General features: G+C 40.6%; 1 protein-coding gene across 2 annotated transcripts in view; it reads right to left on the bottom strand.

Moving 5' to 3' along the window:
• Positions 1 to 732: 732 nt before the first annotated feature.
• Positions 733 to 22,711, bottom strand: part of CCDC30 (coiled-coil domain containing 30) — a 114,357-nt gene continuing 92,378 nt past the window's right edge. Inside the window, exons 19-22 of one of the 2 annotated variants that reach the window (XM_032877473.1) lie at positions 12,258 to 12,399; positions 8,775 to 8,908; positions 1,427 to 1,489; positions 904 to 986 (exon numbers count right to left, since the gene is read on the bottom strand). In XM_032877473.1, the coding sequence (XP_032733364.1) occupies positions 1,453 to 1,489; positions 8,775 to 8,908; positions 12,258 to 12,399 (313 nt within the window). In that variant the 3' untranslated portion in view covers positions 904 to 986; positions 1,427 to 1,452. Of the gene's footprint in view, positions 1,104 to 1,426; positions 1,490 to 8,774; positions 8,909 to 12,257; positions 12,400 to 22,711 lie in introns of both variants that reach the window. The other variant, XM_032877474.1, reaches the window with a different exon arrangement.

Genomic DNA, 22,711 nt, shown 5'->3' with positions numbered 1-22,711 from the left:
TATGGATCAAGAAGTTTAAAGAGGCTGACTATAGGAGCACCTGGGTAGCTCAGTCAGTTAAGCATCCCACTCAGTCTCACCTCAAGTTGACGACTTTTTTTTTAAAGCAACACAAGTGAAATACCAAACTATATAACATTTGTATCCTCTGACCCAATTATGCCAATTGTTTCTGGAATAACTCAAGAGAAAAAGAAGAGCTACATTCACAAAGACTTTTACCACAGCTTAATCTCAAATAGTGAAAAAGTAGAAACAACTTGAATGCAAACAATGAGAGAATTTATAAACATCATGTGGCTACTGAAGGAATAATTACGAAGACTATTAAAATATTGAAAAATGTTTTATGGTATGTTAAACTAAAAATCAGACTGTGAAAATGAACATACAACATAACAATCACTTAAAAATATATGCATTTGATAAAATTTATTTCTAAATTTAAAAAATATGCATTTGAATAAGAACCAAAAAGGAATAAAATGAAAATAGTTGTCTTGAGAATGCAGGATTATAGGAGATTTCTCTTTCTTTTTAAAGTATTTGCTTTAATATGATTACATTGTTTTTGCTTTTAAAAAATAAATAATATCCATGATAATAGGGGGAAAGTGCTGAGTTAGCTATATAGGTGCTCTACTGAACAGACCCCTAATTAAACCATTGAGCTTAAGTCACTATTTCAGATCAATATAAGGATATTTGAGGATATCAAACAAACTTGAGAAATCCATTTTTACAACTAGTTTAATAAATTTATCAGCAATTCTGAGGACGAGGACTCTTCGTTGATGTCCAGTGGGGATCCTTGGTAACTCTTTTACGTATCATGTTCCACCCTCATGCCCAAGCTTTGAGTTAGCAGCTTTATCAGTCTAGTTTTGGCCACCAGTGATTTTATGGCTCTGATTTTTGGTCTTGTTCTTGGATGTGATGTGTCTCTTTCATAAAAGCCACGTTCATGTATCCAGCTTCAGAATTCTGTGAACACGAAAGAGACTCACGGAAATTGGGATTTATCATTGCTGCTTCTGATGTATGTTTTGTAATCTCTTGAAGACTTCCACCCGACTCTACCAAACCTGTTCCTGAAAAACTAAGAATGGCCATATGTGAGGATTTTGTGAAAACAGGATCCCTTGGTAGCACTTTGGGGTTACAGGGACAAGGCAGTCATAGGATTTCAGTTTTTTACACAAAGGAAACCAAATAACATTTACTTAAACTTACGTGTATGGATTCGAGATCCTGTCAGGTGTGGGGGTGAGGAGGTGGAAAAAGAGAAGGGACCGGAAAAAAATTCAAATACTAAATATAGAAACATTACTCCCAAATGCTATGCTCTATTAAGCCAGCAACTCAGGATGAGTTAGGCGGTCATGACTCTCAGTCTTGCAGATAACTGTTCTGACTTTACTAACAAGGAGTCTTGTAAGGGCAAGATTTTATTCAATAATTCAAATTCAGGGATGTCACAAATTGTTTTCTGAAAGAAAAAGGATGATTATTTAAAATTATAATTATAAGCCATTGGCAATATGATCCTAAGACATGTACTTTATAGATATTTTCGGTTAAAAATTTAATCCCCTCCCCTCCTACTTGCTAGAATGGCTATCATAAAAAAAAAAAACAAGAGATAACAAATGCTGGCAAGGATGTGGAGAAAAGGAAACCCTTGTTGAACTGTTGATGGGCACGTACTTTGGTTTAGCCACTTTGGAAAACAGTATGGAGTTTCCTCAAAAAATTAAAAACAGAAATACCATATGGTCCAACAATTCCACTTCTGGGTATCTGGAAAAAATGAAATCACTGCCTGAAGATATCTGTGCCCCACCCCATATTCATAGCATCATGATCTTACATATATGTACAATCTAAAAAAAAAAACCCAAACTCATAGAAGTAGAGATCAGATTTGTGGTTGCTAGAGGTGGGGGGGTCGTGGATGGAGGAATTAGGTGAAGGTGGTCAAAAGGTACAAACTTCCAGTTATAAGATAAATTCTGGGGATGTAATGTATACCATGAAGACTACAGTTAACAACAATGTACTGTATATTTGAAAGTTGCTAAGACACTAGATCTTAAAAAGTTCTCATTGCCAGGAAAAAAAATAGTTTTACTTTTTTATACTTTTTAACTTATACAATGAATGTTATATGTCAATTACATCTCAATAAAACTGAAAAAATGTAATCCCTAAATACCTATAGAATATCTAGTAATTATAAAAATATAAATCTTATACTTTTATATTAGCACTTTCATTGTAAGCTTATTATTATATCTTATTATATCTTATTGTCCTATGTGTATTACCTCATATTAGCTGATATAATCATTCTGTTCTATTAGGTGAGTTTTTACTTAATACTCTGGTAAACATTTTCTGTCCCTTTAAATCATGAAAAAAAGTATCTTTTTTTTTTGAAAGATCTGTGACTTTAAAAACCAAATACCTTTCTTATAGAAACTGATCAACACAGATCAAATTTTACATACAATTATGGGGTTTACCAATTCCCCTAAACTCGGACCTCTGTTTAAATTTTGATACACACCAACTCAATTTCTGTGAGAAATTCTTAGTTATCCTGAAATAAATGAGGAGCTTCTATAAGGAGGAAGAAACTACCATTCAGAGAATTTGAATTCTGGCTCTACTAGTTAGACTAGTTAGACTCTGATATGTCCCATCACCTCTCTGAGTTTTGTTTCCTACACTTAAAGTGTGAGAATAACAATTAATCACTAATTTTTCAGGGTTATTGCAAAAAATAATTAACATAAACATACCTAACATATGGGAGGAACTCAATAAGTGTTCAATATGGAAACAAGCGTATTCACTGAGAGAAAGAAGCTGTATTTATTGAATGCCATTAATTTGCCAAGCAATACACCAGGTATTTTATATGCATTATTTTCATTATTCTACTTTAACCCCAGTAGCCATCTTTGAAATTCAATCATTCATTCATTCACTCACTCTTATACTAGCTTTATGGAGATATAATTCACACACTATACAATTCAGTCATTTAAAGTACATAATTTGGGGTGCCTGGGTGACTCAGTTGGTTAAGCATCTGACTCTTGGTTTTGGCTCAGGTCGTGATCTCAGTTCATGGGATCAAGTCCTGTGTCAGGCTCCTCACTCAGCTTGGAGTCTGCTTCTCTCTCCCTCTGCTCCTCTTCCCAGTTGCACTTTCTCTCTCTCTCTCTCAAATAAATAAATAAAAATAAAGTACACATTCAATGGTTTTTAGTATATTCACAGGGTTGTACAACCATATTACAATAAATTTTAGAATATCTTCATCACCCCCGGTATAAACCTAATACCCTTTAACTACACCTCCCATCTTTCAATGCCTCAGCCCTAGGCAAGTACTCATCTACTTCTATGTCTATATATTTGTCTACTCTGAACATTTTATATAAATGGAATCATATAATATATGGTGACTGGATTTTTCTCATTTCACATAATATCCTTAAAGTTCATCTGTGTTATAACATGGATCAATACTTCATTCCTTTTTTGTGGCTAAATGATATTCCATTGTATGAATGGATATATCACATTTTATCTACACATTCATCAGTTGATAGACTTTTAGGCTGTTTACACCTCTTAGCTATTATCAATAATGTTGCTATAAATATTCATATGTAAATTTTGGTGAGGAACGGCCACCTTTGAATATTATAACTTCATTTTCCCAGATGAAGGAACTATAAGGTAAATGAGGTTTCCTCCTTTCACACAACTAGTAAAACGCTGAGCCAGTATTTGGGACATAAGGAGCAGTGAGAAGTCCTATCAAGGACACAAAGCTATATTTGGAGATGGGAGGATTCAGAAAAAGCTTTATGGAAGAGAAGGTATTTAAGTTAAATTACGAGGGACAGTAGGAAACAGCCAAGAGAAAATCTGGGGCAAGGAAGTCATGAGAGAAGGCAGTGGAGGGAGAGGGATTTCCAAGAAGAGCCTAAAGATGACTGCAGTAAGTCCTTGTATGGCTTTGGGTCATATGCTCAGATTATATTTTGTAAAGACCCTTCTGGCTATAGGCTAGCAGAACAATAGGATTTCAAAAGACAAAAGCCAGGAAGATGAAAGAAGGAAGGAAGATAGGATGTGTCTTTCCAAGTAAGGGAAATACATGATCTAGTGGGAGGAAACCAGAGTTTTGGGGGAAACAGTAAACAGATTGGTTTCCTTTGATCAAGCTTGTTTGATGTCAGAAAGTTATTTGGACTATGGGAAGTTCCTATGTGGCTTCAGATCTTCTAACTCTGGAAGTATAGCTCTGAAAGCCTTCCCTAACCACCCCAGACAGGTTTAGATGCCACTCTTCCTGCTTTCACAGCATTCTGGGCCTACCATTATGGGAGAACTCACACAGTGTATGGCAGTTGCTGGTTATATGATGGTCACTTTCATCAAGGCTGAGTTCTCTGAGGGCAGACACTCTATCTTGTATATCACCATATCCGAACCACAAGGGAGGGGCAGCATGAGGCCTGGCACTCTGTATATGCCTAATAAATATTTGCTGAATGAATAAACTTTATCGGATAGACAAAACAAGTCTCTGAAACTCTATGGGATGAAGTACTATGAAGGCAGGCAGTGCTTCATGAAGATTAGTCTGGAGGCATGGGCAGGACAGATTAGGAGGAAAGACTGAAAGAAGATGAGTTAAGTTGTTGCTCTAACCCAGGTACTAAGTCCTTGGGATGCAGAGGGTAACATGATGGACATAGTTCCTGCTCTTATAGATTTTATAATCCAATAGAGAGGAAAGATGGGATTACAACACAGGACGCAACATGGTCTCTTACAAGGCCATGTCCCTGGTTACCCCCATATCCTGAAAGGGAAACAGTAGAGTTGGGGTATTACGAGATAGTGGCTAAGAATATGGTACCACAGAGAGTTGGCTTCAGTCCCTGTTCTTCTACTTATTGGCGATGTGCCTTGGCCAATGATGTCATTTTACCTCTCTAGAGCTCAGTTTCCTCAGCTGTGAAAATGGGCAGAATAGTTTGTAGATTAAATGAGATAATGTACATAAAATGCTTAGCACAGTACGAGGCACATAGCAAGCACTCAACAAATGTCAAGCTCTTACCATTTTAGCCTCTGAGGTGTTGCAAGGAAGGAGAAGATCTAGGATATGTCTGATCTCAGGGATCTATATAGTGATCTGTTTGTAGTATGATAATCACCGAGAATCAGGAGATGTGGGAAATGTTAGCAGTGTGACTCAGGCATACCATTTAGCCTCTCTTGAGTTTTATCTCCCTCCTGTATAAAATGAGGGGATTGAATTGGAAGATCCTTAAGATTCTAAGTTTAAAAATAATTTTGGAGTTAACATGTATGAAGATGTTACAAGTTGGTACTTTTTTCACATATGAAATGTGGAGCTTGACGTACTATAGTCCTTACCCCTATCACATTTTTATCTTCTTTGAGGGTAATGTTGTGGATCTCAAAGCTATCAGGTCTAGTATATACACCATTAAGACTCATCAACTATTGGGGCGCCTGGGTGGCTCAGTGGGTTAAGGCCTCTGCCTTTGGCTTGGGTTGTGATTCCAGGGTCCTGGAATCGAGTCCCACATTGACTCTCTGCTCAGCAGAGAGCCTGCTTCCTCCTCTCTCTCTGCCAGCCTCTTGGACTACTTGTGATCTCTGTCAAATAAATAAATAAAATCTTAAAAAAGATAAAAGACTCAGCAACTATAATACTGTAGTGTTTATTCATGTATGTCTCTGTCTTTCTCTACTAAAGACTTCCAGAAACAAAGTCTATCTTCATATCCCTAGGACTTAGCATAGTTGAGAACAGCTGTAGCTCAAGCAAAAAAAAATAAACTACTGGAAATTAAGCTGCATAATCTGGCAGTTCGAATTTGGATAAAATCTATGAAATAACTCATATAGTTTGGAAATAATCACCTTTCTTTTTTGTTTAAGATTTTATTTATTGACCTGAGAGAAGTGTGTGCACCGGTTGGGGGAGGGGAAGAGGGAGAGGGCAAGAAAGAATCCCAAGATTCTGTGCTGAGTGCAGAGCCCAACACGGGGCTTGATCCCAGGACCCCAAGACTATGACCTGAGCGGAATCAAGAGTTGGACACCCAACCGATTGAGCTACCCAGCCACCCCAGAAATAATCACCTTTCTGAGAGCAAGCCAGATGTAGGTCTTATGTTCACAGCAATAGTACCCAATAGGCAGGATCTACATAAGTATCCTTGAAGTAAACATCTAGCAGGTGATACAAACTAGTGGAGAAAGCAAGCAGCCTCTATCTTAGATTCAGAATGCAACTCTGCTCATTGAAGCCCCTCTCCCTGACACATTTACCAGCCAGACTCTGGACCTTCTCTGAGCCTATACTATTGGCTGCATCTATCTGGATTTGACTACTTGTCTGCTTAGATCTTTGTAACATCATTGCTTTTCTCTGACTCTGACCTTAGGCTTGACTACTTGCCAGACCAGACTATCTTCATTTACCTCTCAGGGCCTCAGATTTGCTCATTTCTGAGACAGAGCTAGAATCATCCATGGCAAACAGGGTTGAGAATGAGGCATACATGTGAAAATATTTAGTAGTCATTCATTCTCAAATATTTATAGAGCACCTGTCTATAGCTAAAATGACATATGAGATACAATCCTTGCCCTCCAGGATCTCACTGCTGATTTGATGAGATAGAGAAGCAAAAAGAACAATGGTGATACACTGTTGAAGAAGATATGAGACACGCACAATCTCTTTGGGATCACATAGGAGGAGAGTGTTTACTAAAAGCTGACCCAGGTGTTCCTGGGTAGCTCAGTTGGTTGGGCATCCTCCTCTCCATCTTGGCTCAGCTCTAGTCATAACAGCAGTACTACTTGACTACTTGGCGCAGCAGTAGTCATAACAGTAGTAATAACAGCAGCTGTAGTCATGGTAATAGTAGCAGTATTAGCAGCAGCTGTAGTAATAGTAATATTAGGATCAGTAGAAATAGCAGCAGTCACAGCAGTAGTAGTACTAGTAGTAGGAGTAGTAGCAGTAACAGTAGCAGTAGCAATAGTAGTAATAACCATAGTAATAGTCATAGCAGCAGCGGTAGTAGCAGCAACAGCAGTAGTAATAGTAGTAGCAGCGGCGGTAGTAGCAGCAACAGTGGTAGAAATAGCAACAGTGGCAGTAGTAGTAGTGGCAGTAGCAGCAGCAGCAGCAACCATTTACCAAGTACCTACCATGTACTTCGGCACCGTGCCTTATCCACAGAGTAAACACTTAAACCTGCTCATGCATTGTGTCATCTGATCTTGCAACAACTCCATGAAATGGATATTGTTATAGAGCCCATTTTACAGATGAGGAAACTGAAGCCCAGAGAAAAGCAACTTGTTTTAAGGACCAAAACCCAGAAAGTCATAGAGCTGAGATGCCAATCTGGCTCTTTTAGATGTCTAAGCCTGAGTTCCTACCCACTCTATCAGACTCGCTCTCCTGGGCCGTGGTTTATCTGGGACATAAGGTGGTACAATAGTGTTAATCAGAGATTTGTGTTTGAGTTTGGGTTCTGTCACGTACTAGCTGTGTGACCTTTGGCAAGTTACCAAATCTGAGCCTCGGTTTACTCATCTGTGAAAGAAGCCTCCTGTGGAAGAAACTTATTCCAAGGAAAACATACAAGTCCAATCCAGATGGCCAGGGTGTATTTGCCCTCATTAGGAGGGCAAGATAGGAACATCATTAATGTTAAGGCACGGGTAATAAGTCAGTTGTGTTGGGAATGTCAGAATCAATGACATAGTTTGAGAAGGGCAATGGCTTATACAGAGTATACAAAAAGGGAGACACAGAGAGTAAGAAATCATCAGAGACTCTCCAGGCCTGCCCTGAGAAGTGTGTGCCCACAACAGCAGAAAGGAGAGTTCTAGTGGGCAGATCTCCCCACAGACTGCGGTGCTGTGGGCTCTAGGGCCAAGCTACTGAGGTTCATACACTGCTCTGTCCCTGACCAGGCTGTCTGAGTTCCCAAGTGTCCCTGGACCTTGGCTTTCTCACCCATAAAATAAGGCTAGTCCCAGAGCCTCCCTTGTGGGATTGGTGTGAGGACTGGTGAGAGAGAGGGAGCTTAGAACAATGCCTCGCACATCGTAAGTGCTCAAAAAATATTAATCGTTATAGTTATTATTGGTGGCTCTATGTGTTAAGATCAAACCATTCTCTTTGCCCTAATTCTGTGCTCCAAGAAAGTTTTTCATTGTAACTGGAGTTTCCTAATAGAGGAGAGAGCGCTTGGGCTGGCTGATGTGTGAATTCTTCTCTGCTGGGACTATTTCTCATTATAAATGAATACAATTGGTATCCTAAGAGTTTCATGAATTTAAGTCACTAGTATGACTGTTCCTCTCTTGATCTACCTTGATTCCACAGGTATCAGATGACAAAAATGAGTGTCAACACATGAAGCAACAGGCCAGGACAAGCACAGCTAGGTCCTCAGTCAGGCAATGCCCACATGCAAGAGCCCATCTGAGTAGCTGACCCATCTCCTCCATGATCTTTTTCTCTTTAATTTCATAACATTTCCATGAACTGCTGAAAACAGCAGGCAGCAGAGCAACAATTACGAGACAGGCTGCAAACCCAAAGGATAGTCTCTGGAACAATCTCTTCATTGAGGGAGAAACATCTTTGCAGAGTTCATTGGCTCCTCAGGCAGGACCACACCTACCTAATCTGGACTGAAGATATTATCAATTTATTGTTGCGGATTAATTCTCGCTCTGTGACTTGTTCCAGAAGTTTCCTTTTCTCTAGGAGCAGTATATTATTTTGAGCAGTGACCTCATCCTGGAATGCCTTTTTCTAGAGAAAACAAAGCCGTTCATTACCACAGCAGGAGGAAGAATTATGAAGTTGACACCAAATTTCCCTTCTTTACCTTTCCTCTCCTGTCCCCTCATCTGTTTTTACCTGTTTGCTGACATTGTCAGCTGGATAGTTCTTCTGTTTATTTTGTTTATATTAGGTCCTGTATTCTCTTTGAACAATTAATCATTCTCCTGGGTTAACATTTTAAAATATCTGAGCACTTAACTTCCAAGAAGGTCCCAAGGCTTTCATGTGTATTCTAACACCATAGGTATCAAATCACTACCAAATGCAACTGGATCCTCCAAAGCTTCAGTTTGACATTTTCCCATATAATACATCTCCATCTGCATTGTGGCAATAGTCTTTTTAAGGCAAAAGGAGGAGATGCAAATTTAGCCCCCACACTTGGCAACCAGCATCAGGATCTCAGTTGCCTTGGCACATGGAGCAGGTAAGGTGGCTATGGAGAATATCCTTACAGTGCTCATGCTGAAAAGACTTCTAACTTGACACCATGTCTCATTTTCTACCAACAAGTTCCCCGGAAAGCAATAGCTAGCAAAGTTATAGCCAAAATGACAAAGGAGTGTATGTTGTGAAAAAATACTAATGTTCTTGTATTGAAAGAGTCAGTAGCTATTAATAAATATCACAGTGGGTGAGGAGTTTAGAAGCTCGAAAGTGTAGAATTGCCCTTCTCACTTCACTGATGCCCTGTCAATGGTAAGTGCCTTCACCCTTCTGTGTTGACACCCCACCTGCCAAAGGTGGGAGTGAGTGGGGATGGGAGAAGGATAATGAGCTGCTGGCAGCTGGTGAATCATCGAGTTAAGAGGGGCAAATTCATTTCTTTCTTTTAAATAAGGCACTAATATAGATCATCCAGAAAAGATGCCATCTATTATTCAAGAACGGTAAGAGAGGATATTACATTATGTTCTGAAACAAACTACTCCAGATTTTTAAGTTCCACAGCCAGGACCCTTCCATGTCTAACAGCAGTCTTGTCTGCTCTTATTTAAATACATTTTTGGTAAGGATTGAGAATAGAAGCAGTCATCCTACCAACACTACTCTGTGGTTACAACTGGATTAGAAAGGAAACCGGATGGGGCAGACTACTGACATTCTACCCTTGGAAGTGCCCTATTTTTTTTTTTTTTGAACGAGAAAATCAGGATGCCTGCTTTAATAAAAGGATAAAATATTTGGAGAAATCTGGTTTGGATGTTTACAACAGTCAGGAGAATCAAATGGCTCACTGTATAAAGAGAAGGCTGAAGGAATGAAATCCCAAAAAAGTGGCATCACTTTCTGGAGACTTGGTGCTTAGAAGGTGAGCCCAGATTTTTTAAGCTTGTGGCTCTGGTCCATGGGCCCTAAAATAAATAAAATCAGGACCTTCAGGTTTGTAGCACTGTGGCATTAAAAGATCTCATACCAGTCTTCTCTAGGTTAAGTATTTCCTATTCTATTAACAATTTCTCCTGTGAACTGTACATCTACCAATCAGCATATTTCTAAGAGAGCTTACACCAAAAGAGAAGTAAAGAACATCTCTGGAAAGTTGTCTGTGTTAGGTGCCACTTTGGGCATTTCCTATTTTAACTGCACAAAAACCTCGTGAGGTAGGGATTAGTTCTACCATTTCATGGACAAGGAAAATGATACACAGAGATTTGTGCCAGACCACAGAACTATGAAGTGGCAGGTCTAGACTTTGTATCTGCCTATGGCCAAAGCCCCCAGCAGCCTTCAATGGCAGTGAGCAAAGGGACCAACTGCTCTTCCTTAGCCTCTGCTTATTTGCCATCTCTCCTGGAGATCTGTGGTTCTCTGGGTAGATGTATCAGTTTCCCAATACTGTTGGAACAAATTACCACACACTGGATGGCTTAAAACAACAGGAATTGGTTTTCTCACATTTGTGGAGGCTACAAGTCTGAAATTGGAGTCTTGGCTAGGTTAGTTCCTTCTGGGGGCTCCATGCCTCTCTCTCAGCTTCTGGAGTTTACAAGCAATCCCTGGTGCTCCCTGGCATAGCTGTATCCCTCTGAGAGCTGCCTGCATTGTCACGTGGCCTTCTTCCCCTGCATGTGTCTACGTGTGCCTGTTTTTCTTATAAGGACACCAGTCATATTGGATTTAGGGCCAACCCTAATCCACCATGACCTCATCTTAACTAATTACACCTGCGAAGACCTTATTTTCAAATTCGATCACATTCTGAGGTTCTATATAGACACGAATTTGTGGTGGACACAATTCAACCCAGTACAGTCAGGAAGAAAGAAGTAGGGGGCTGTTTCTGTCATGTAAGTCTAAGAGTGGAAGGCTGGCAGTACAAGAGAGTGGTAATGCAGAAGTAGACTGCTATTTCCAGTGGGCCCATGAACCAGGATGGCTCCTTACTTCTGTAGTATTTTTCATGTGCCTTCCCTAGTTGTGAGTCTAACCTAGATCTGAGTCTTTAAAAGTTTGACAATTTAGTGCCCAAAGAGAAGGATACTGCAAAATCCAACTATTTTCCTCTCTCACTACAGTGTGGAGTATCAGGAGGAATTTTTTTTTTAAACATTGGTGACCCATCTGTTATAATCCAAAAATGTTTTATTGTGTGTAGTCTAGAATTCTTAACCATCCCATAATAGCCCATGGAATGACTGAAATTACATGAATTCTTTGGGGATCCTTGGCACATACACAAAAATGAGTATTTTAGAAGTGAGCACAGAGTTTTCAAAATTTTGATGGGCTAGGCATCTCGAGAAGGGAAAGCATTACTGGCCTAGTCAGTTGAATTCATGTAGTTTAATGATCTCAAGACCATTGTGCAGTTGATTCCATGCCATTGGTCTCACTTTCCTCCTGCCTACCAGTAAGTCACAGGGGCAATGGGACAAAGATGGAGACATAGATATTTAGAAAAAAAGCCTGCAGGTACTATACAGGGACTGATAAATAGGGGTCACCAGTTTTTCCTGCCATTTAAAACTGATGGAAGTTTGAGGCAAAATGAGGGCAATGTGAAGTAGGAATGCGCTATGGAGGGCAGTCTGGAAGTCTCTGCTGACGGATATTTAAGAGCAGACATTGTCATTTGAAGACAAGACACTGACCGGAGTTGGAAGTGCAGGATATTTTCAGTGTCTGATTCAGTTTACCAGCACCATGAGTCTTACATACTTTTTAGCAGAATTACTCACATCAAAAGAAGGTACAAAGGAAGGAAATGGGAACCTAGGGTATGAAGAGGCCACAAGAGAGTCAAAGCATGAGTGGGTTTTCTTGAATGAGCTGAGCCACAGCACACTGGGGAGCTCTTCACCTTTCTGCTCACCTTTTCCATTTGCTGCCGCAGACCTCTGATTTCATTTTCCAGTTGTTCAATTCTCTTATCTCGTAGTTCTACTTTGTGACTTAAACGGTCCTTGACTCTGCAAAGCTTGGCTTTGTGATGGTAACGTTTCTCATTACAGATTCTATAAAAGTAAATTTAAATAGAGGTTCAGCTGAGCACAGTGGACACTTATGTTGCTTTCTCACTGTGCACCTTTCTTGGGTTTTCTCCTCTTGCTTTCACCAGAGGCAGGTACTTTCCTGCCTTCCATCTGCAGGACTTCTGGCCCCCATGTGGGGGAATGGACTAAGGGTAACCCCCTAAACAGCACCAGCTTTAGTCACCCCCAACTTGACTTTTGATCCCTGTAATTTTGAATCCTGTTCCATGGAATTCAGTCATTAATTTAAGTTTCTAATTCTTGTCTATACCCTTGGACAGTGATATAACCCACTTCAGTCTCTGATAACTGAGTCCATTCCTGGTCCTTGCTCCGAGTCTGGACGTTGGAGGCCAATTCTAGGCAGGTCTCTGTTCAAGACTCTAACTCAGATTCTGACATAAATCAGACTTATCACCAATAAGCGCGTGAATGATGTTCAACATCATTAGCTGTTAAGGAAACATAAATCAAAGCTACAGTGAGAGACTACTTCCCACCCACCAGACTGGCTAAAATAAAAAAGAAGACAATAACAAGTGCTAGCAAAGATGTAGAGAAATTGGAACTCTCAAACACTTCTGGTCAAACAGTGCAGCCTCTTTGGAAAAAGCCTGACTGTAGGACCCAGCAGCTCCACTCCTAGGCATCTACTCTAGAGAAATGATAACATTTGTCCACACAAAAGCTTGCATGTGAATATTCATAGTAGCACTATTCACAATAGCCAAAAGGTGGAAACAACCCAAAGACCAACAACTGATGAAAGGATAAGCAAAACATGGAATATCTGTACAGTGGAACATGATTGTGCCATGAAAAGGAATGAAGTGCTGATCCACACTACGACATAGAGGAAACTTGAAAGGATTATGCTAAGTGAAAGAAGTCACTCATAAAGGACCACGGGTTCTATGATTCTACTTCTATGTAATGTCCAGAAGAGGCAAATATAGAGGATTCCTGGTTGCTTAGGGCTGGAGGTGGGGAAGGAGATGGGGGATGGCAGATGATAACTAAAGGGTTTCTTTTGGGGGTAATGAAATGTTCTAAAATTGATTGCGGTGACACAGGTACACTAAAAGCCACTGAATTGTACACTTTAAGTGGGTGAGTTGTATGGTATGTCAATTATATCAATAAGTGTTTATAAAAAAAGAACAAAAATCTACATTACCGTTTCAAGCTGCTGTTACAGCTAACCTGAGTAAACAAGAAAACAGATTAAAGCCTCAATACCACCACTAGTCAAACCTCTTTGAAGATGACTATGCTTTCCAAATAAGAATATTGTTACTCAGAAAGCACTCCTGAAAATGAAAAATTTGCTTTGAACCTATTAGGTCTGATAACACAAAATAACTCTAAACTAGGATTTCTTGACCTCTGTCCTATTGACATTTTGTGCCAGATACTTCTTTGTTGAGGAAGTCTGAACTGTGCATTGCAGAATGCCTAGCAGCATCCTTGGCCTTGACCCACTAGATGCCAGTAGTACCTTCTACAGTGTGACAACCCAAAATATCTCCAGACATTGTGAAATGTCCCCTTGTCCTGGGAGGCAAACCGCTGCCCGCTGAGAACCCTTGTGGCAGCTAACGTTCCTAAACAGGTTTTTCTCTAAGCCTACAGCAGGGATTCTCAAACTGTGTTCTGATCGGCAACATCAGCCTCACCTGGGAACTTGCTGGGAATGCAAAGTCTCAGGCTCTGCCCCAGAACTACAGAATCATAAACTCTGGGAGTGGAACAGTCCTCCGGGGATTCCAGTGCAGGCTCAAGCTTGAGAGAAAGCTCTGGGCATATTGGGGAGGGAGCCACTCATCACTTCCACTTCATTATAAACAGACTACTTGTGGCGGGCTACAAGGTGCAGGTATATGTTCTTTCTTCTTTCCTGCTAACAAAACCCAGATTTCATTCAGGAAGCCCTGGATCTCAAGAAAAGTGGGTAGGGTGCAGGGGTGTGTGTGTGTGTGTGTGTGTGTGTGGCTGAGGGATGGGCTTGTGAGACAGGTACACCTGCTGCGCACTTCTAGGAACTTGAGAAACCATCCCTCTCTGCCCTGGCTGCCCTGTGCTGGGGCTGCGCCACTGGCAACTGCGGTCACTGCCTTGTAACCATGATATGACAAGTCTAAAGACTAAGGGACCGACCCACCAAGCATGGCAGAGCAGAACAAAGGGAAGAGCCTGGTGCCTAACAACACTGCTGAGCCACAGAATCTACCTCAGCAATCACCTTCCTCCAGATTTCTTGTTCTATGAGAAAAAAATTTCAGTCTAAATATATGTCAGGTGGGTTTTCTTGTTTTGTTTTGTAGTCAATTACATCCTGTTATTTTTAAAACAATAAAACTACTCTAAAGAAAAATCTTTCTTTCTTTTTTGGTATATAACTTAGTTTAATGTGGAAAACATAGTGGGAGACATTCGTATAAAAAAAGAAAACAGAAACCTGATTTTTCCTTAAGTTTTCTTTTTTTTCTTCTTTCTTTTTGTAATTTCAATTAATTCATATATAATGTATTATTAGTTTCAGAGGTAGAGGTCAGCGATTCATCAGTTGTATATAACACCCAGCGCTCATTACATCACGTGCCTCCTTCATGTCCATCACCCAGTTACCCCATCCCCTCACACCCCTGCCCTCCAGCAACCCTCAGTTCGTTTCCTATGATTAGGAATCTCTTACAGTTTGTCTCCCTCTCTAATTTCATTTTGTTTTATTTTTTTCCTCTCTTCTCCTATGATCCTGTTTTTTTTTTCTTAAATTCCACATATGAGATCATATGATAATTGTCTTTCTCTGATTGACTTATTTTGCTCAGCATAATACCCTCTAAATCCATCCACATCCATTGCGAATGGCAAGATTTCATTCTTTCTGATGGCTGAGTAATAGTCCATTGTATGTATATGTATGTATATATATATGCCACATCTTCTTTATCCATTCATCTGTTGATGGACATCTACATTCTTTCCATAGTTTGGTTATTGTGGACATTGCTGCTGTAACTATTGGGGTGCAGGTGCCCCTTTGGATCACTACATTTGTATCTTTGGGGTAAGTCCCTAATGGTGAAATTGTTGGGTCATAGGGTAGTTTCAACTTTTGGAGGGAAAGAAAAAGTATTCTAATGAGGGGAGCCTGGGTAGTTCAGTCAGTTAAAGGTCCGTCTTCACTCAGGTCATGGCCCCCAGGGTGCTGGGATTGAGCCCCGTGACAGGCTGCCTGCTCAGCAGGGGGAGTCTACTTCTTCCTCTCCCTCTGCTCCTCCCCCCATCCCACTTGTGCTCTCTCTCAAATAAATAAATAAAATCTTAAAAAAACTATTCTAATGGTCTCTATAGTCCCTGACTCTCCCTGAATGGCTAGACATTTAGGTAATGCCATTCTAATTGAAAAAAAAAAAAAGTGTTTAAGGAATGAGAAAACAAAAGCGTTTAAGGAATGAGAAAATAAAAGTGTTTAAGGAATGAGAAAGCTATTCTTTGTTACTGTAGGCACTTGAGGGCATAGTCAGTCAGGCCTGTGGTGGCAGGCAGTTTGCACATGTCCATGATCTGATCTTACCCGATCTTACCTCTGACACTTAAACTGGGGGAAGCCGTAACTTAAGTGAAGGGAACTAACTAAAAACCTGTACTCCAGGCTTTTCACAAGACACCTCCTTTGATTTTAAAACAAATTTATGTAGCCCATCTCCATACTCTACAAATCAGGAGACAGACTGTGCAGGAATGTTAACTTGGTGGGATGGGGATATCCAAACCCTTCACATTCCTTGACTGGCTCCTGGGAGACAATCTCTAAGCCCTTGGAATATGCTGCTTGGTAATAACAACTTTGTTCACCTGTGGCCTTGGGCCACACCAATATTTTATGCTAACAGTATGATTTATGGTGAGTGCATTTTTGTTCACCTAGACCCCTGGACCATGCTGTGTCAATCTGACCTTGGGCATTTGGGGGACTAGAGACTGAGTAGTTAAGGTTAATCACTGGGGCACTCCACGTCTCTGTGACTGACCCCTGATAAAATCTCTGGATGTTAGGGCCCAGGTGACTTTTCATGGTTGGGAATACTTCATACATGTTGTCATATGCCATTGCCGAGAGGATTATGTACTGCCCATTCTACTCCACTGGGAGAGGACATCAGGAAGGTTGCTGTGTCTGGTCTCTCCTGGACTCTATCCTATGTGCCTTTTTCCTCTGCTGATTTTAATCTGTATCCTTTCACTGTAATACAAACCATAACCATGAGTATAACAGCTTTTCTGAGTTCTATGAGTCCTGATGAATCACCAAACCTGAGGGTGCTCTTGGGGCCTCCTGACACAGAAGGAATTACTCCTACAGAGAGAATCTTACCCCAGAGCCTGTGATCTCCCACTATACAGCAATGCTATAATAACAGCAAAGCCAAGCAAACCAGATGCTGCTGATTTCTCACAGTAACATATCAATTTTTTAACTTTTGAAAATTAAATTTTATTATTTTTAAAATTGGGATGCCTGGGTGGCTCTGCTGGTTGAGCGTCTGACTCTTGGTTTTGGCTTAGGTAATGATCTTGGGGTTGTGAGATCAACCCCCATCTTGGGCAGTACAGAGTCTGCTCAAGATTCTCTCTGTCCCTCTCCCTCTGCCCCTCCTGGTCGGGCTCACTCTCTCTCTTTCACTAGTCTCTCTAAGAGATAAATAAATAAGGGGCGCCTGGGTGGCTCAGTGGGTAAACCTCTGCCTTGGGCTCAGGTCGTGATGTCAGGGTCCTGGGATCAAGCCCTGCATCAGGCTCTCTGCTCGGCAGGCAGACTGCTTCTCCCCCCACCCCCCAACTGCCTGCTTCTCTGCTTACTTGTGATCTCTGTCAAATAAATAAAATCTTTAAAAAAAAAGAGATAAATAAATAAGTAAATACTAAATTAAATTAATTAAAAAATAAATAAAATCTTTTTAAAAAGAATAAACAGGTATAATTGACATATAACATTATATTAGTTTTAGGTATATAACATGATGATTTGATATTTGTATATATTGCAAAATGATCACCACAGCCTAATTAACATTTGTCACCATACAAAGAATTTTTTTCTTCTGATGAGAAGTCTTAAGACTTACTCTCTTAGCAACTTTCAAAGATGCAATATAATACCACTAACTATAGTCACCATGCTATACATAACATCTCCATGATTTATTTTTTATATCTGAAAGTTTATACCTCCTAATCTTATAGGAAAAGCTTTAACTTTTCGCCATTGAATATGATATTTGATGTAGGTAGGCCTACATTTCAGGTCCTGTATTCAAGTCTTTAATCCATTTTGAGCAAATTTTTGTGTATGGTATAAGATAGTGTCCAGTTTCATTCTTTTGCATGTAGCCATCCCGTTTCCCCCAACACTATTTATTGGAGCATCTGTCCCTTCCCCACTGTATATTCTTGGTTTCTTTGTCATAAATTAATTGATGATATTTGTATGTGCTCAATATTTTGTTTTATGTAAGAACTAAGTAGGAACCAGATGGGAGGGAAGGAGCAAAGCAGACTTATCTAGAAACTAATTCTAGTCAAACTGTGATGGAAGAGCTACTCCAAGAGCGTCTTCTGGTCTTGCAAATTATGTCTTACCCCTAAAAATATTTTTGCAAGACTCTTCCAATTTTCAAAATATTGTCCCTCTCTTTCCTACTTGCTGATTGTACAGGAAAGAATCATTTTGCATGCTTTCCCTTAGAGGATTAACTTAGCTGTTAGCCAGACACCCAGCTGAGAAGTTCGGATTCCTGGAGGCCAGAGACATACATACCAGGCTTGATACAGAATGTCAGTGTATTTGGCAGTAACTGACTGCTGGGGTTGTCCCCAGTCCATGTTCTCCTTCTTCTGCCATTATAGACCCCCCAACTTTCAGCTGGGCATTTGGTTGCCCATAAAAATGAACTACTCTTGGGGCACCTGGGTGGCTCAGTGGGTTAAAGACTCTGTCTTCAACTCAGGTCATGATCCCGGAGTGCTGGAATCAAGCCCTGCATAGGGCTCTCTGCTCAGTGGGAAGCCTGCTTCTCCTCTCTCTCTCTCTCTCTGCCTACTTGTGATCTCTGTCTGTCAAATAAATTAAAAAAAAAAAAATGAACTACTCTTCCTGACTTTCCTTCCAGGTAGATGGAATGGAAATGTGAGTAAGTTCTGGCCAACAGGACATGAGTTGAAGCAGTGTGTCCTAAAGGCAAATGGAACATCCTTGCTTTCCCCTCTTCCTTTTGGATGGCTTGAATGTGGATAAAGTCAACATGTTAAAGATGCTGGAGCAATGAGATAAAGGAGTCTAGACTCCTGTTACACTGACGTACCAAACCCATCCTGGCCTGCTTATGTCTGTGCTGTTATACAGGAGAGAAACCTTTTCCTTTCAAAATACTTTGTTATTCAGGGTTTCTGCTCCAGCAACTCAGCCTAAATCCTAATTAATAGAGTTGGTCTAGATACTTGAGTTCATAAAACTGCCCCACGCCTGCTCAGTTCTGTGACCCTTGCAGTAACCACTACATAAGAGGAGGTACATTCTTTTGCAGAACTGTGTTCACAATTACCGCTGCTGTGACTTGGGTTCTCGACAGGGAGATGTCTACATCTCATCAGTGTTCTTATTTCCCTTTTTACTAGAAAGAGCCTGGCAGAAGATATCACCGGGTTTCAGCACCCCTGGTCCATAGCTTCAGAGGTGTAACATCTAGCAATGTACAAACAACCTTCCTGTGGTCCTCCAGGCTTCTCAGCTGTTCACGGTTACTCTGATGTTTTGACATCATTTGAAACACAGCGTATATTTTTGGGATTTATTTTACCCATCCTGCCCAAGGATATTAAAACCCAAATCTTAGCTGCTTTCTTTTTTATTCTGCCATTTGGCCTATTAAGAAACTAATCTTTAAAAACGATTTATTTATTTATTTATTTATTTATTTATTTGAGGGGGAAGGGGCAAGAAGAGAGGGAGAGAGAGTCTTAAGCAGACACCCCGCTGAGCATGGAGCCCCACGTGGGGCTTGAGGTCATGACCCTGAGATCACCACCTGAGCTGAAAACAAGAGACAGATGATTAACTACGACATCCTGGTGCCCTGAAATTAATTTATTTTTAAAACTAAGAGGATATGCTATAGAAAATATGGGAAGAAGATCCAACTCCCAGTATGATCAGTATTAAAATAGTGTTGTAGGGGCGCCTGGGTGGCTCAGTGGGTTAAGCCTCTGCCTTCAGCTCAGGTCATGATTTCAGGGTCCTAGGATCGAGCCCCGTATCGGGCTCTCTGCTCAGTGGGGAGCCTGCTTCCCCCTCTCTCTCTCTGCCTGATTCTCTGCCTACTTGTGATCTCTGTCTGTCAAATAAATAAATAAAATCCTTTAAAAAAATAGTGTATTTCTTTCTAGTCTTTTTATAAGTGTTTTTTGTTTAGACACTGCCTACATTAAAATTTTCATCTTACACTCTCTCCGTTTATTATATTGTAAGCGTTTCCCCATACCACTGTCTAGTCTTCAGGGCCCCCATCTTTTTCAGTTGACGGGACTTCTGTCACGTGAGTATAATACACTTGACCTAACTAGCTCCTATTGCTGGATACTCAGGCTTCCTTCTGTAGTGTAATGCATGGCTGGAAGAGTATGTCGATGCAGTAAGGCTGGTGAGGGCAGGGAGCCTTCTCTCGCCATTGCTGGCTGGCTCGTTGGCACACTTCTTGGTTTGGGCAGAAGCTCAGTTGGCCAACTTGCCTGAAGAACATGTGGGTTTTCTAAGTTTATTTTTGGCTTTATTAACTACCAGATCTATGAGGCAGCACAATACTCATGTTCTAAAATTTAGGGACAATTTCTTGCTTATGTTTAAGCAAAACCAGATAGACTTTTCTATTATTTTTCTTTCAAAAGGGCAAGGAATTTGTTTCTCTGGAAGAGCGGTTGGGAAAACATGGAAAAAACAAGCATTGCCTGTAAAGGTCAGGGCTGGGATCGGGAGAACGAAAACAAAAACGAACCTAGAGTTTTGACAATTCCTTCCATTTTCTTTCCTAAAGCTGTGTTTTTGACTGTGGATGGCACATCAGAATCACATGGGGAAGCTTTTGTCAAAATGCTGATCCTTAAGCCCTATCCCCACAGATTCTGATCTAACTGACCTATGTTGGGGCCCAGGCACATGCAACTAGGGTTAGGACCTGCTGTCTTAAAGGCAATGGGCAAATAGCATGGGAAAATATTCAGTCTCACTAACCATCAGAGAAATTTAAAATGACAAATATTTATGACCATAAGTGAGCATTAAAAATCACAGAATAGGTTGAGCTAAAGAAGTCAGACAGAAAAAATTACATGTGGTAAGAATCCATTTAAATGAAGTGCTAGAAGAGACAGAACTCAGAAGAGTGGATGTCTGGGAGGAGGCGGGGTACTCAGGAGATGCAGATTAACGCCAAAAATCCAGATAGAACCTTAAGGGATAATGGAAATGTTCTGGATCTTGAATGGGGTAGTGGGTATGCGGGTGTATACATTCAAATCTCTGCCTTTATTTTTTTTTTAAGATTTTATCTATTTATTGATTTAACAGAGAGAGAGATATCACAAGTAGGCAGAGAGACAGGCAGAGAGAGACGGGGAAGCAGGCTCCCTGCTGAGCAGAGAGCCCAATGCAGCACTCGATCCCAGGACCCTGAGATCATGACCTGAGCTGAAGGCAGAGGCTTAACCCACTGAGCCACCCAGGCGCCCCGAATCTGTGCCTTTATTATATGCCAATTATACCTCAATTAAAGCAAAGAATATTGGGGAAAATGTCATCAGAGCCCTTCCTATAATAGCAGCACTCAATGCTAATGAGGATGGTGTAATTGCTACTCTTACATGATAATGGCAGAAAATTTTGGCGGGATGTTTCCAAATGTTTGTCAATACATTTTAAGATCCAGCGTTCCAGGTTTTTGACCAGTAATTCCACTCCTGGGAATTCATTCTATAAAAATAATGTTTAAAACAAAAAGTGTGTGTATATATATATATATAGACATATACGTATATGTCTATATATATATATATACACACACACATATGTATACACACATACATATAAAAAAATGCACATATAGATATGTATACAAAAAGTGCATATGTACTTATATATGCATACACAAACCAAAATACTTTTTTTCTGTGTTATTCGGAGTAAAAATACCATTCATAGGACCAGTGAATAATTCTTAACTCAATTAGGACTGTGTTGTGAGGGTTAATTCCAGCAGGCCTAGAACTGACCTGAGCTGTTTTGCTAAGTTCTTGCTTGCACTGACCAGTGGTCAAGCAATGAGACATGCTGATTAAAGCCACGTTGGTTTGTAATCACAGGACTGAGGAGTCTGATGGCAGTTTGTCCCAGCTTGTCAGCACTGTTTCCTGATAACAATGAGACTGAGGATATGTGCTTAGTCTCAGCAGACCTCCGGAAGGCTGTGCTATTGAGGCTGGTTACCTAGCAGAAATATGTTCCCATAACCAGCAGGAAAAAAAAAAAAATCTCAGCTGAGACTCCATTGGGGATCCCCAGTTGTGAGGTGTTCGGTGCACACACTGGTAATTCCTGACCCCCAGAGAGGCAGTGGATCCCAGCATGGTCCTAACATAAGGAGTGCGTCTGGGGGCCCCTGCGGGACCTCTTGGGACTGTCTGCCGTGAGCCTGCCATGGGAGGCAATGCACGTCCTGACCCTAATTCTGTTGTGCTACTGCATCTTTCTCCTGCAATGAGCTGTACCTTTGGAAGGTACTGTTAGTACCTGGGTTCTGTTAGTCCTCTTTAGCGATCAGAACCGTTTAACTGCTGCTATTAATGCAAGGGCATAGCAACTTTATGAAATATTATGTTCTACAGAAATAAGCAAATTCAAAGACTGTAGCAACATAAGCACAATGCTTATATGAGAAAACACTAAGAGGAAAAGAATGTAAAATTGTACCCAGCTATGATAGTAAAATCACAAAACTGTGTTTATTGCCAGAGACTAGGCGTGAACACAGGGAGGATTCTGGGCAAGCAATGGATATACACATTAGATTCAGTATCAGTGCATCTGGCAGGCATTGTGGCATTTTATATGCTCTGGATCTAGCACTTCATTCTTCCAACTCTAATACCAAGATAAGAGGTGGAAAGAGCACTATAGAGGTTATAGAGGACTGAGTTCTAGCCTTAGATTTGTAAGCGGCATGAATGGAACCACGCATAC

The sequence above is a fragment of the Lontra canadensis genome, unplaced genomic scaffold (assembly GCF_010015895.1).
Source record: "Lontra canadensis isolate GAN:19392208 unplaced genomic scaffold, GSC_riverotter_1.0 scaffold60, whole genome shotgun sequence".
NCBI classification, from domain to species: domain Eukaryota; kingdom Metazoa; phylum Chordata; class Mammalia; order Carnivora; family Mustelidae; genus Lontra; species Lontra canadensis.
This window is presented reverse-complemented; position numbering and strand designations above follow the sequence as displayed.